This window comes from Amblyomma mixtum, chromosome 6 (genome assembly GCF_055824585.1).
Source record: "Amblyomma mixtum isolate Tamu chromosome 6, ASM5582458v1, whole genome shotgun sequence".
NCBI classification, from domain to species: Eukaryota; Metazoa; Arthropoda; class Arachnida; order Ixodida; family Ixodidae; genus Amblyomma; species Amblyomma mixtum.
Window position 1 is genome coordinate 147,237,524 of NC_143017.1, and position 13,269 is coordinate 147,250,792.

The 13,269-nt window shown below is 46.5% G+C and overlaps 2 protein-coding genes across 3 annotated transcripts in view; one reads left to right on the plus strand and one right to left on the minus strand.

Moving 5' to 3' along the window:
• LOC149340703 (ATP-binding cassette sub-family G member 1-like) overlaps window positions 1-3,043 on the plus strand; it is a 36,777-nt gene extending 33,734 nt beyond the window's left edge. For both annotated transcript variants that reach the window (XM_089549534.1, XM_089549533.1), the window contains one exon: window positions 1,791-3,043. In XM_089549534.1, coding sequence (XP_089405660.1) covers window positions 1,791-2,135 — 345 coding nt within the window. In that variant the 3' untranslated portion in view covers window positions 2,136-3,043. The remainder of the gene's footprint in view (window positions 1-1,790) is intronic.
• A 6,085-nt stretch (window positions 3,044-9,128) lies between these two features.
• The window catches only part of LOC149340704 (ATP-binding cassette sub-family G member 4-like), a 34,564-nt gene continuing 30,423 nt past the window's right edge, over window positions 9,129-13,269 (minus strand). Inside the window, exons 9-13 of the mRNA XM_089549535.1 lie at window positions 12,667-12,768; window positions 11,751-11,919; window positions 10,933-11,033; window positions 10,443-10,598; window positions 9,129-10,057 (exon numbers count right to left, since the gene is read on the minus strand). Coding sequence (XP_089405661.1) covers window positions 9,713-10,057; window positions 10,443-10,598; window positions 10,933-11,033; window positions 11,751-11,919; window positions 12,667-12,768 — 873 coding nt within the window. The 3' untranslated portion in view covers window positions 9,129-9,712. The remainder of the gene's footprint in view (window positions 10,058-10,442; window positions 10,599-10,932; window positions 11,034-11,750; window positions 11,920-12,666; window positions 12,769-13,269) is intronic.

Genomic DNA, 13,269 nt, shown 5'->3' on the forward strand with positions numbered 1-13,269 from the left:
CGACGCCTGAAAGCTTCAAAGTAAACTCGGAGAAGACGCAAACATCGATACGGTTGATAACAGAGGGCCTCAATATTGCTAACAAAATCAGCGAAACAGATGCAGTAACAAAAATTTGTAATAAATTAGACCAAGAAGATAAATAAGAGCCTAAGAAGAGAAATACAATTCACCGTGTCTTAAGGTAATGACTACGAACAGCGACATTTATTTACCGCTGCTAGATGGCGCCTATGTCTGCTGGCCTCTATGAAGTGTCCACAACGAATGGCCAGATTTTAAAGTGTATTTTCGGAACTAGTATGACCAAACAGCTTTGCATGTTCTTGGGGCGTGTTTAAGGCTGGTTGCACCAACTACAAAATCGGGTCTGTATGAACGTAGAGGCCTTAGGGCCCAAATAAATAGAAAGAATTCAACAAATTGAAGTTTCATTGTTAAACCATATAATAAGCATGTGTACGAAGTAAGTAGCCGGACACTTATGGCACCCTTCAGGCGCTCATTATTTGTATGGTTAGGTAAACCCTCACCCTTCGCTTTGAAGATATTTTTGCCTTTTGGGGTAACGAAAGGGCTCCACTGCACGACTGAGAAGTGTCATGCAGCCTGGTTACTTTTGGTAAGAACGGTACATTTTCGGTATGTTAAACCTCACGTGCCACTAACTCCGTCCTTGTCAACTTTTCACTTTTCCATGTTCCTAACCGATCAGCAACCGCCACTGTGCTTCCGCGCCTGTTTCGTGCCGTCTCTGTTCGTTAGCCGTGCGAAGTTTTCAACGCAAACAAGAACAGTTTAATTTGGTGAGAATAACGTTTGCCCGGTAACAGAGCCTCCCGTTAGATGCAAACTTCAGAGTAAACAGAGTGCTTATTTCCGAGCCACACACGTTCAAGAAACCGGCGAATTTAACAATACAACACTGCGCATTCGAAATTTTACAGACTTTTTCGCGCACGCCCGACGTAAACAAGACTGTAGCTGTACTGACTCCTCCTACTCGCCTCCAAACTTTCAAAGCACTTGTGGCATACGTGGGCCAAAACTATCATGATCATGCCACTACAGAGGGCGCATTTTTTAAGAGCCCCACTTGTCGCAAAAGAACTCCTTGGTTTATTATTACGACTCCAGTAGAATGAGTAATCACCCTTTCGCATCGGCCTGAGCGTAGCCCTACGACACAGCACTGGTTACAGCAACGCCGTTTAACCTTAAAGAAGCCCTTCATACAGGTATTACCTCTTTGAAATGATCTTGGAGTTTAACGAAAATCTTGAAATCAAATCGAAGACAGCCTAGCCAGCTAAGGAAATAAATGTGACAGGGGTGACGTTAAAAGACAGGAGGAAGCAGAGTGAGTCACGGTGCAAACGCGTGCTGGTGGCATCCCAGATGAGACCATGAAGACGAAATGGGCCATGGACAGGACGAGCACTGCGGACAGAAGGTAATCGGTGGTCCTTTAGCGTAACCTAATAGATTCCAAGATAGCGCGAACGTAGAAAGTCAGTTGTACATATGAGGTAAGGAAGTTTGCGCAGATAAGGTTGCTCAGCTAGAGGCAAGATAGGATTAACTTGAGATCGATGGGAGAACCCTTTGAATAGCAGTAGGCGTAGATGATTATGATGATGAAGACTAAGAAGAGTATGGGTCTTTCCAGTCTTTCCAGAACAGCACAAAATATCATGCGTTAGGATGGTTTAAGCGTCCAAAATGTGTTCAGTGGCGACTTTCTGTCTGCTATGTCCTGCCCTGAACCATTATCTTGCGCTTACACGCAGTCCGCGGCTGCCGTGGCCTTCCCCATCGTGTCCCCGGCGTTCATGTTCTGCGAGGCCTTCGCTTCCAGCCCCCTGGTGGCCCCCTACATCCGGTGGCTGAGCGAAGTGTCATTCATCAACCACGCCTACAGCGGCCTACTGGTAGCAGCCTACGGCTACGGCCGCGCCAAGCTTCCGTGCGAGGAGTTCATCTGCCTACACGACGACCCTGCTGAGTTCTTGGCAAGTTACAAGGGCGGCAACAGGACAATCCTCGAAGTGTTTCTAATCCTCCTTGCCATGGAAATTGTGGCTCGCATCCTAGGCTTCTTTCTTCTCAGGTTTAGGCTGTCGAAGAAAAGGTGATCATGGGTACCCTTAGACAATTTGTGCATTGACGAGCGTTATTAAGAGAGAGAGCGCGTTGTGAAGAGTGTCATAGAGGCTGGAAGTGCAATACTCTGAGGAGACGAACGAGGCAGCATACCATACGCTTGCTCTGCAAACGGCACGGTGTCTAGTGAACTAATGTTGGAAGCTGCAGGATTGATATTTGGACAATGCCTACGTATCTCTCTCAAGATGCTCAAGATTTGCTCGAGATGACGACCCAAATGCGAGTGCATAGTGACACGCCTTCGTTTTCTCTTTTCAACATCTTTTCTTGGGTGGATTCCACGACGGCTAAACCACTCTGCACATAAACTGAGACGTGGATGCGCTCATGGGCACAACCGAAGCAACTTAGCCGACCAGTTTCTTGCGTTTCGCTCATACCCGAGTCTCGGGTTCTGCTAGGAGGCAGCACGAATGAAGCTAACTGTATGAATCAAAACTTTCAAGTCTTTTCAAGTTTTTGAAGGACTCAGGACTGAGTGCAAGGCTGTGAACTTTCAGTGTGTGCCCTGTGTATCCTGTACGTACTGGCCAACGGACACGTGAAAAAGTGATCTCCCTTTCCTCTCTCCCCTTTCTATCTCTCCTCCGTTACCCTTCCCACGTGTAGGGTAGCATTCTGGGTGTCTCATAGTTTCCGTTTCCATGCCTTTCCATTTATCTTTCTCTCTTTCTCTCTCTGGGAGCAAACGTCAAGTTCTTGACCGTGGCTTTCTAAACACTGTATTGCAGCGCCGACTTCTGGCGTTTACCTCCTCAACGTGCCCTGCCACGACCCGTATACAAGAAAATCCCTTCGGGCAGAAATATGGGATTTTTTTAAAAATTCCATATCTTCGTTGTTTAGAAACCACAATAAAGTTCCTGAACTGCTCGAGTATCTGCCTTGGAAGTGTTTCAGGTACTCTGCACAGAAAAATTCCAAGATATTTAACAGTTCCTGCGGAAGACACATGACAAAGACATGTGCCGCACACCCCGCACGCTTGCCCATTCCTACACCGTCTTTCTTAATTGAAAGAATCCCAAGCCTGCGTGAATAATATGGTCACAGATGAATATTGTCAATGGTCCACTTAAATACGGCATGTCTCGAGCGTACCGGAATCTTCAAGAACGCTAACATAATTTAAGGAATAGAATGTCCAGGACATGTCTACAGGGTATTTATCTTGGTAATCGTTAATCTAACTGGACTAACCTTTGACTTCAGCCTACCAGACGACCGTGCTAGCTTTCAGAAAGGCTACATGACATTAGACCATCCATCTTCAATCGCTATATAGAGGAATGCGCAGAATATAACCAACCCCTGTATGTAGCCTTTATTGATTGCAAGGAAGCGTTTGGCTCAGTGAAATGCTCGGCAGTCATGCAGGAATTGCGGAACAACGGTGGAGGAAAGACCTGTGCAAAGGTACAGAAAAATATCTGTAGCGGCTGCATACGAACCACGGTCCTCTACAGAGAAAGTGATGAAATCCTAATCAAGAATTAGGTCGGGCAGGGCGGCACTATGCCTGCAGTACTATTCACTGCGTGTTTATAGAGGATATTCAGGGAACTGGATTGAAAAGAGTGGCGAAAAATGGTTAATGGTGAATTCTTTAACAAACGCCGATTTTCTGACGACATTGCCTTGCTAAGTAACTCCTGGGTCGTAATGAAAAGCATGACGACGATCCAGACAGGCATAGCAGAACGGTTGGTTCAAAAATTAATATGACGAAATCTAAAGCTGTCTCCGGTAGTCTAGAAACGGCACGCCAGATTGTGAACTACAGCGAAGTATTGCTAGTTGTAGAGGAAAACATCGACTGAGAGCAGCTAGATAGTCACCGCCGACCCAGACAATGAGAGTGAAATAACTATGCAGGAGAATGGGAATGGGTTGGAGTGCATTTGGTAGTTAGTCGGGTCATGAATAGCAACCTACCAGTATTCCTCAAGAAGAAAGTACACAACAGTCCAATCTGGTCAGCACTCTCCTATTGCGGGTAGACAAGGTGGGTAACGAAAAGGCATCAATTTTTTTAGAGAAATTTGTGAAATAAATTTGATAGGTGTACGTTAAGGGAGGAAGCGAGTAGAGTGAATCAAAGAACAAACACGACTTAATGACATCCTAGCCGAAACCTAGAAGAAATGGGCATGGGCAGGTCATGCAATGCGAAGGCAAACTAATCGCTCGTCTTTAATGGTAAAAGAGTGGATGCCAAGAGCAGGCAAGCGTATCAGAGGTTGCAGAAATTCAAGTGGGAGGATAATTTTCGGAAGTTTGATGGCACAAAGTGGCAACTGCAGTCACAAGAACAGGACTAATTAGAGGGATATCAGGAAAGCCTTTGTCCTGTAGTGGATATGCTTTGGTTGATTGTGATGATAGGTTGATTAGCAGTTTCTTTGCCCAGTTGGTGATCGCGGCAAAAGGAGCCCTCATGTACCTGCCACTGAAAATCGCCTCGAAGAATTTACGCCATTTATATTCACAGATTAAATTTACATCCTGTCTCTTTGCCGTGAAATTCACTGCAGGAAAGGCGTACCGCATTCTAGGACGCCTGGCGTGATATTATCCGCACCCTGTGTCTTTGCTTGTTGAACGGGCCGCCTTCTTCACCGTATTCTATACATCCAACCGGGCAGCCGCATCTCTTCCAGCTGAACAGCTCTCCGCTAGCGTTGGCATTTCGAAGAGCAAAACGAACGGATCAAGGATGACAAAGACAGCGCTTTAAAGCAGTTGCATGAGAGGAAACCAGTTAGAACACAGAGCGCGATATGCTGCAGCTGTGGCCAAGAGGTCCGAGGCTTCCGAAAATGAAGCTGCTCTTTTTGAACCGGCGGTGGTTCGAATCCCACTCTAGGTATAAATCTTAAGCGCAACTTTATATGGCTCGCTCGCCGGTTGAGCGGCGTCGGTAGTACTGTACGCGGGCCACAGATCGCTCGTAGATCACTTTAAGTAGTGACCGCTCACGTGACTCATGCAACGCTCCTCGTTGAATCTCAGCATAACGACGTCATCATTCTTCTGAATTGTCCTCATAATCGTGACGCCAACACTCACGTGACCTTTCAACACTTCTCATTGGTTATCAGTGACGTGACTATTATGGCTACATAACACGGCGTTCGCCGCTATCTTACCAGTCTGAAGACCATTCCTCCAAAACAAGACGTGCTTCAAACGTTGAAAAAATAGTGAACAAATAAAAAATTTTCTAAATCAAGCATGTCAAATGTCTGAATGAATCATCTGCTATGCTTCTATTAATGTAAAAAAAAATTTTCAAACAATCTCAGAAATCAACCGCAACTATTAACGCATTAAAGAATGTTGTAATCGCCCCCCCCCCCCCCCCCCCCCTAGAATTATTTTTCCTGCGGTATACAGTTGGGGCGGAGAAGTTCGGAAGTTTTCGAATAAGTTCGACTTCGTGTCCGGCCTCGAGTAGAGCTTTATGCTCGATCTCAAGTTTCCCGCAGTTTTCGGACGTTCGCCCAAATTCGCCGGAAATGTGAGCTCAAAGCATTTTGCGCTTAACAATTTTATGCGCAATATTTGCGTCATTCCACGTTAAGAGTGATAGTTGAGATAGGGCAGGCGAGAGTGACGGTTAGCACAAATTTCTCCGCTGTTTCTAACATGCCCCGATTGCTAGGTCGCTAGCCGGGTACTCCTGCTCTTGCGCAAATGTCAAATCAATTTCGGCTTTTGCCGACATTGGTCACCACCCACATCCAAAATTCTCATGAGCACGCGGTCATGCCGGCGGAGAGGAGGAAGCTACTGCTGGTATGCTCGCTTCCCTTCGGGTCCGGTCAACCGTACTGTTCAAGGGACTACGGCCACAGGCAGAAACGGTGACCTAACAATTACTTTCGCTGTACCTCACAATAGTTGTATGTTTTGGCGTCTCCACTCGCCACGCTCGCTGCCTGGACCGCCTTCCTACAAGCAATAATTGCTTCCGCGCTACATGAGGGGGTTAGGGTGGCTTTGATTGCTCTTCGACGAACACCGACCAGTAGGTTCCTTGCCGCCATCTTGCCTCCAGACAGGCACAACAGTCTATGCGTGGTTTACAGCGATGCCAAATTCACATGCTTCAATTCTTCCCTAGTACCGCATTATCGTAATGAATGTTTCGACTTTGCCAGTTGTGTATAATCGGCCGTTTAGGCCACTGGCCCATGCACTGACTGAATGCATTGCAAGGCAATGACTCAGTACCTTGGTGAAAAGTGTCTGTGTGCTAGACATCAGCGGCCAGATAGAGTACCACTGTCGCCCCTCCAAACCAGGCCCGTGATCGTAGCGTGTTCTACCAGCTGAGCGCTGAAACTTCGAAAACGGAATCCAAAACATACATGAGCTGTCCCCGTTGCCATAGAACGCAGATGCTATCGCGCGGAGCTTGTTTCTTGAAGTTTGGCCAGCCGGGTACTATTCAGCGCAACAACGGCTTACAAGGGTAGTAAACGCTCCTTTTTTGAAATGAGGGCACTAGACCGGACGCGTTGTGACGGATGCAAGGGGTGGCAGCAAATCATGGAGTCAACAATCGAGTGGGACAAAAGAAAAACGAGAATACATCAGGCAAGAATCACTGCTTTGTAATCGACGCGCCAGTTCTTAACCGTGTAACAGGTACAAATAGGGCTAGAAAATAGGCCGCTCAGAGAAGGCTGCTCTCCTGACGGCAAGGCGAACAAGGAGCCGTATATTCTAACGGCGCGGGCTCTGTATCCTCAACACCATTTTACACCGTGTTCAGTACGTAGCACGCGAATGGTATTTATTTTTATCTGAAAATGCAAGTCTTTCAAACCTTTGGTGCTTTGGTGGAGGATGGTGACATACGCACACAGAAGAAGAGTTTTGTGGTCGAGCGGCGAGTGTCCTGCGTGCGCCGAGCAAACGACTTCATCATCAAAAAGGAGACCGGCCGCAAACATTGGAGAGTCAAAGTAGTACATTTATATTAACAATGCGAGATTCAAGGGCTTACGAGTAGGCGTATCGGGTGCCTAACTTGGTTATGATCAAGTTACTTGCAATCAATTGGAGGCAAGAAACTATCACATGCTAACGGCTTGCAGAAAGCTCCGTTTTCTTCGGGATTGCCAGGCCGCAAACCGAAATCGACTGCTGTTGCAGCTCGAATATAGGCTAGAAGAGAAAGGCAGAAGTCGAGCGAGAAGGGTGTACAGAGCACAGGGCGACTACAATGGGAGCTTTCGGCGCTCAGACGTGTTAGCGAGAGTGTAAGGCACCACTGATGTGCAGTGTGGCTCCAAGGCCCGCAGATTATATCCTGGAAGACAGTGATAAAGCAAACTACGTATATAGCCAAAACTTGGGGAAACACGGGCAAGATTGTAGGAAGCACAACTTTTTAAAAGCCAGGGTTACGTTTAGGGAACATGCATGCACCACTTTTGCGTCACTGACTACGGATTAGCATGCACGTGCACAAGGTGTGCTCAGCATGCTCTCTTTTGTTGCGGGAAGTCGAGGAATGCTTCTGAACAGCATTTGATGAGTTATTAAAATAAGGAGTCTAAATTAAATGTCAGCCGCTGAAATTGGTGACAGTCAAATGCAAGAACTTCGAGAATGTCGCTATTTCCTGTCATCTTCCTACGTAGCTTCTTACTGCATGTCGGTCGCGATTGGAGTCATCTTATCAATGTAGTATTGGCTGTCAGATGAGCCAGAGTGTCAATATTGATCGCTGCTGTGAATTCTCAGAAATTTGAGAAGTTCTACGTACCTGTTGCATTCAGCGGACGGATCATGTCTATTATTTCAGGAGAAAGCGATGAACGAAATTTGCGTCATCATCATCACATCATCACAACGATCTTCATGATCCCACGCGTATAAAGAATGCGTGAGAAATTTTGGGGTAGAATGATTTGTTCAAGCAAAGTCTCCGCAAATTTCTTTCTGCCTTTGGGACGATGAAGGCGCTACACAAATTTTCAACCACATCCTCCTGCTGATAATCTTTCGAAGTTATTATTTCAATCTATATAATCACAGACGAATAAAAGTTCACAATTTCTAGAGCAGCGAAACGCAGCAAGCAGGAGTGGAGGTCTGATATCGGCAGCACTAGAGAGGGAAAAGTTCGATAACATGGGCTCAATACTACCCTGCGTCAAGGGCATCCGCAATATTGGGCTAGCAATGCAAGCATTTTCCTTAAAATGTCAACCCTTAACTCGGCAGGTTAGACTTCCGAAGTCTGACCAGAGTGCACCCTGCAAGACTCCTTTCATGAAATTCGCGTGCACAAGCCCGAAACGGGCAACCCCCTTTGAAATGTACTTTGTACCCTGAGGGTATCACAAATCACAAATAAAAGAAGCAAATAAACGGGTTTAGTTTTTTTTCTGCATCTGGATAGCAGGAACTGAAACAGCACAGTGCTTCGTGTGTTGGTCAAATGTTTAGGGGAATCCCCCATGGTGGAGTAGATTTGTAATAAGGGAGTAATTACTCACGGGTGGATGTCAATGAGTAATTACTCCCTTATTACAAATCTACTCCACCATAGGGGATTCCCCGAAACATTTGACCAACACAGTTCCCACTTCGAGTTATTGATCAATTCGCTCCCGCCCTACCATAAGCTTTCCGTCCCGGTTAGCTCAATTGGTAGAGCGACTGCTCCAGAGAAGCGGTGGTTTCGGGTTCGAACCCCGGACCAGAACCAGGATGAATTTTTCTTCAACTACGAAGATTCTGAGAAAGCTGTATAGCTTTCCGTTGTAGCCGTATGGCTGCGCACGGGTGGATGTCAATGAGTAATTACTCCCTTATTACAAATCTACTCCACCATGGGGGATTCCCCTAAACATTTGACCAACACAGTTCCCACTTCGAGTTATTGATCAATTCGCTCTCGCCCTACCATAAGCTTGCCGTCCCGGTTAGCTCAATTGGTAGAGCGACTGCTCCGGTGAAGCGGTGGGCCCGGGTTCGAACCCCGGACCAGGACGAATTTTTCTTTAACTACGAAGTTTCTGAGAAAGCTGTATAGCTTTCCTTTGTAGCCGTATGGCTGCGCACGGGTGTATGTCAATGAGTAATTACTCCCTTATTGCAGTGCTTCGTGTGGAGTGAGTGAGTGAGTGAACAGACTTTAATCTCAAGAGGACAAAAGTGTGCCGCTGGTGACTGGATACCTTAGCACAGGAACCAGGTGCGAATGCGCAGATTTACAAAGGTCATGCACAAAATCACGCGTGGGCATTATAAAGCCTCCGCCCACAGTAATGCTAGGCGATATGATGGGTGAGATATTTCTGTACTGTCCAGCACTATGAGAAAAGAAAAAAAAACGTCGTAAAAATCTTAAAATATACGCTTCAAACCAGCTCTTAAAATGAAGCACGTGGTTCACAAGTGACAGCTACTCGGGAGTGCACAGCACACTGCTTATACAGTCAGTTTCAGAGAAGCTAAAAGCACTTGAAAAACCTACGCGCACAGACACACAAACACAAGAAGACAACGCTGCTTCCTCGTAACTTCACTCCTTCCTGGACAGCCTCAGCTTGAGGAGAAAAAAGGCGAGAATCCTGGCTGCCAACTCGTACCCGAGCAGAGCTAAGGTCAGTATGTGCATCTTCTTGTCCGCAGCGCCGACGAACTCGAGGAAATGCGCGGGGTCCTCGTAGAGGCAGATGAACTGGTCGCACTCGAGGGGCTCGCGGCCGTAGCCGTAGATGGAGAGCAGAAGACCGTTGTATGCATAGTACATGTACGACGCGTCTGTCAACCAGCGCACATAAGGGCTGAGCAGGTGCGCTTGCACGAAAAAGCCACAGAAGAAGAAGGCCGGCGACACTGCCGGAAGGACCATGAAGACAGCCGTCTGCGTGAAAAGAGGCAGTAGAAGGGTTTTACTCTTGGCTTATTATTGTTGCGAATGACTCACAACGAGTGTGTTACTCTTTACTTAACCACACTTGGCACTCTGATGTAATAACCACATTTAAGACCGTTTCCACTGTGCTTGGGCACGCACTACAAATGCTGAAGACCCTTCTATTGCTTATGCAGGGTTTCGTTTATAAAATGCATCGATGAACGTCTCCCCTTTGCGTGCTTCTCCAAAGCGAGCTCCAATCGTGTAATCCCCATTTGACCCTAGAAGCTTTGACGAATGCTTTGTTATATCCATAGGCCTCAGAAAATACCTATCGCTTACTGAATTCCTATGTATAATCCCCAGCATGATCAGCTGGCTGGTTCCTCACCTGTAGCTTGGAAACTGCGGATACAGTTAGGGCTATTGCCTGAGACACGGAGCAGATCTGGACGGCGAAGAGCATGAAGCAGGCAACGCGCCACAGCACCAGGGGTTGGCCCGTCGGGTAATACACGATGGCGATCAAGATGCCGATAGGAATCACCTGCGTAAATATCGAGAGATTATTATGAAGAAAGAACGCTCTGCGCTGTTTCAATGTCCTTTTCCTGCGTCTGAGTACTTTCGGCGTTGCACTGAAAAATGACCATACGTCTATAACCATACATTCCTGTCAACTGCACTGTTGCGCAGTACAGAATCAGTCAGTAGAATATGTTTGGGCATGTATTAATAGTGCAGTAAAGTAGAGGAGGTATTTAACAGTTGACAGTTTCCTTATTAGTGAAAAACAGAGCCCGAGAAGGTTCTTTTTTTTTTTTACAAGAAATGCCGGCATAGATAATTTTCGTTTTGCGAAGTAATACTTTATTACTTACCAGAAATGGAACTTCGGCGATGTAGTTTGCCAGGTAGTAAACCTTTAGGCTGTACCAACAGTTCCGCTGCTCCCTCACCAACACTGATACTTCCATGGGAACTGCGACAGCGCGAAAGGAGAGGATGGATGTGGTAATTAGGCAAAGGCAGCAGTTTTGTGCACCTGTGTATCTACCACGAAAGTAATGGGCGCTCTGAATTAAGGCGGTAATTTTTTTAAATTTTCTTTTGCTAATGAAACGGATAGTAAAAGGGAAGTCGGATTTTTCTTTTTTCCGGTGTAGAATTTTAAAAACACATGTACATTATTTCATTCAACCCCAAGCTGCTACAAACACATGAAGTGCTTGAAGATTGGCGCATCAAGATTAGCTGCATGCTAGTACGACGGCACGTACTAACTTCTAGCGTTCAGAACAGCGACATGAACGAAGCCACCCCAAAGATAAGCGCATGCTATGGGAGTGTCATGTAAGAGAACATTTGCTGCAGATGACGATAAACTCGCTACAAAATGCATTCAAACCCAAGATGTGCGAACAAAGAACTATGCTTACTGCAGCCGCCAAAGTCACCCTTGGGACGGCCCTCACTGAGAACATCGCGACCTCCCTACCACAAGAAATTTATAAACACCGTTCGTCAGAAGGACAGGGAGGAATAAATGCAAATCACGCTATCTCTTTCTCTGTAACGGCTACGTCCCGAAGCAGGACATTAGTTCGAGTGCGAACAAACCTAAAGATAGAAACGCTATTTTCCTTTCAGTATCACTGTCAACCCCATGAAGTTTATTTTGGAGGCTGCCAATACTCACAGACAATGGCGGCGGGAAGGACAGTCTGGAATACGCAGATGCAGCACATGGAGAAGAACATAGTGGCGTTGTTCGTCACCGTGCTCGCCTTGCTACCGATGTTGTAGAAGAGCAGCACCATGAACACCGCGAATCCGACGTAAGACAACAATCGCAGAGGGGTGGCAACCTGCAGGGTAAAGCAGCTATGTCCGCAGAGGCCCGAGAGGGAAATGAGGCAGCTGACGCCGCCGCCCGCGCGCTCTCTCACCGGACATTCCCCTCTGACCCCGACGATCAGGAACTCGAATTCACTCCAGCTTACTCCTTCAAAGATATTGTTTTGCTTTATCAATGTGGCCACGGCCTTTATCCTCGCCTGTGTAAAGGTCTCTCAAAGGCGGAGGAGCGGCTTCTGCTTCGCCTGTATACTGATATTTTGCTGTGCCCGGCAGCTCTCAAACACTTCGACCCTTCTTTCTTGGGCAGCTGTCCGCACTGTGCGGAGAAGTCTTCGGACATCTACCACATGGTGTGGGCCTACCCCTCCAACCCTGCTAACCCCCTTAACCCCAACTCAACCAGGGAGGACTGGGAGGCGACCCTGCTTGGCTGCTCTGACCTGCAGGCCCAACGGGCCTTGGTACAGGTAGCTTCATTATTAAAGTGAACACGTAAGGAGCATTCAGCCAGTCACTACTCTATAAGTATAGATGGACTACACTGGCTGGCCAAATATGAATGGACCGAGCCGCCAATCCCATATTGTTCGTACAGAACGACAAATCTGTGAATTTAAAACCGTGGTTGGTAGCTGGCGTGTTCTAAAAACTGGAACATTTTCTAGAGACAGAGTACTGGCGGACATCTACAGAAATGCAAATGAACAAATCAGAGAACATCAGCATAAGTATAGTAACGTTGAGGCAAATCATACCTTGTTGCGAGAAACGGACAGCCAGCACCGTTTGAGAAGGACTAGGAATTGATGAAACTGGTTGACTTTGAAGGAGTACATTCGGTTGGCCTCTGCTTTTTGCTGTCAAGTAAAAATCATAGACCACGAACGAACATCTTAGTGTCTGCAGTCATATCATTGGGAATATAGTAGCACAGCGGCATTACATTGATCAGAAAAAGGACCTCATGGAAAACTGCACTTGCTTCACCAGGACAGCGGCGGTCCGTCAAGTTCGAATTAAGCTAAGCACTCGGCATAAGAGTGTGGCATAAAAGTGTGGGTAATGGGTACACGTGACAGCAGTGTTTAATGCGCATAGGTTGTTTTGAATTGGCGCTTATATACAGGTAGCTGGGATAGTAAGCTAGCAGACACCGAATAATATAAAAGCCCTCTTACAAGTCCATCATTGATTGTCAGTTCCAGAAAACGAACAAAGTAGTGTTCATCTGCGTAAAAATTAATTTATTTATTTATGTTTTCTCCGGTCCAAATGCATTTCAGCATTCGAACAAATGTATGTTAGAGAAGGAAGACAGTTAGCTGCATAATGTTTAATGTTTGCTAGTTCACTGCGAA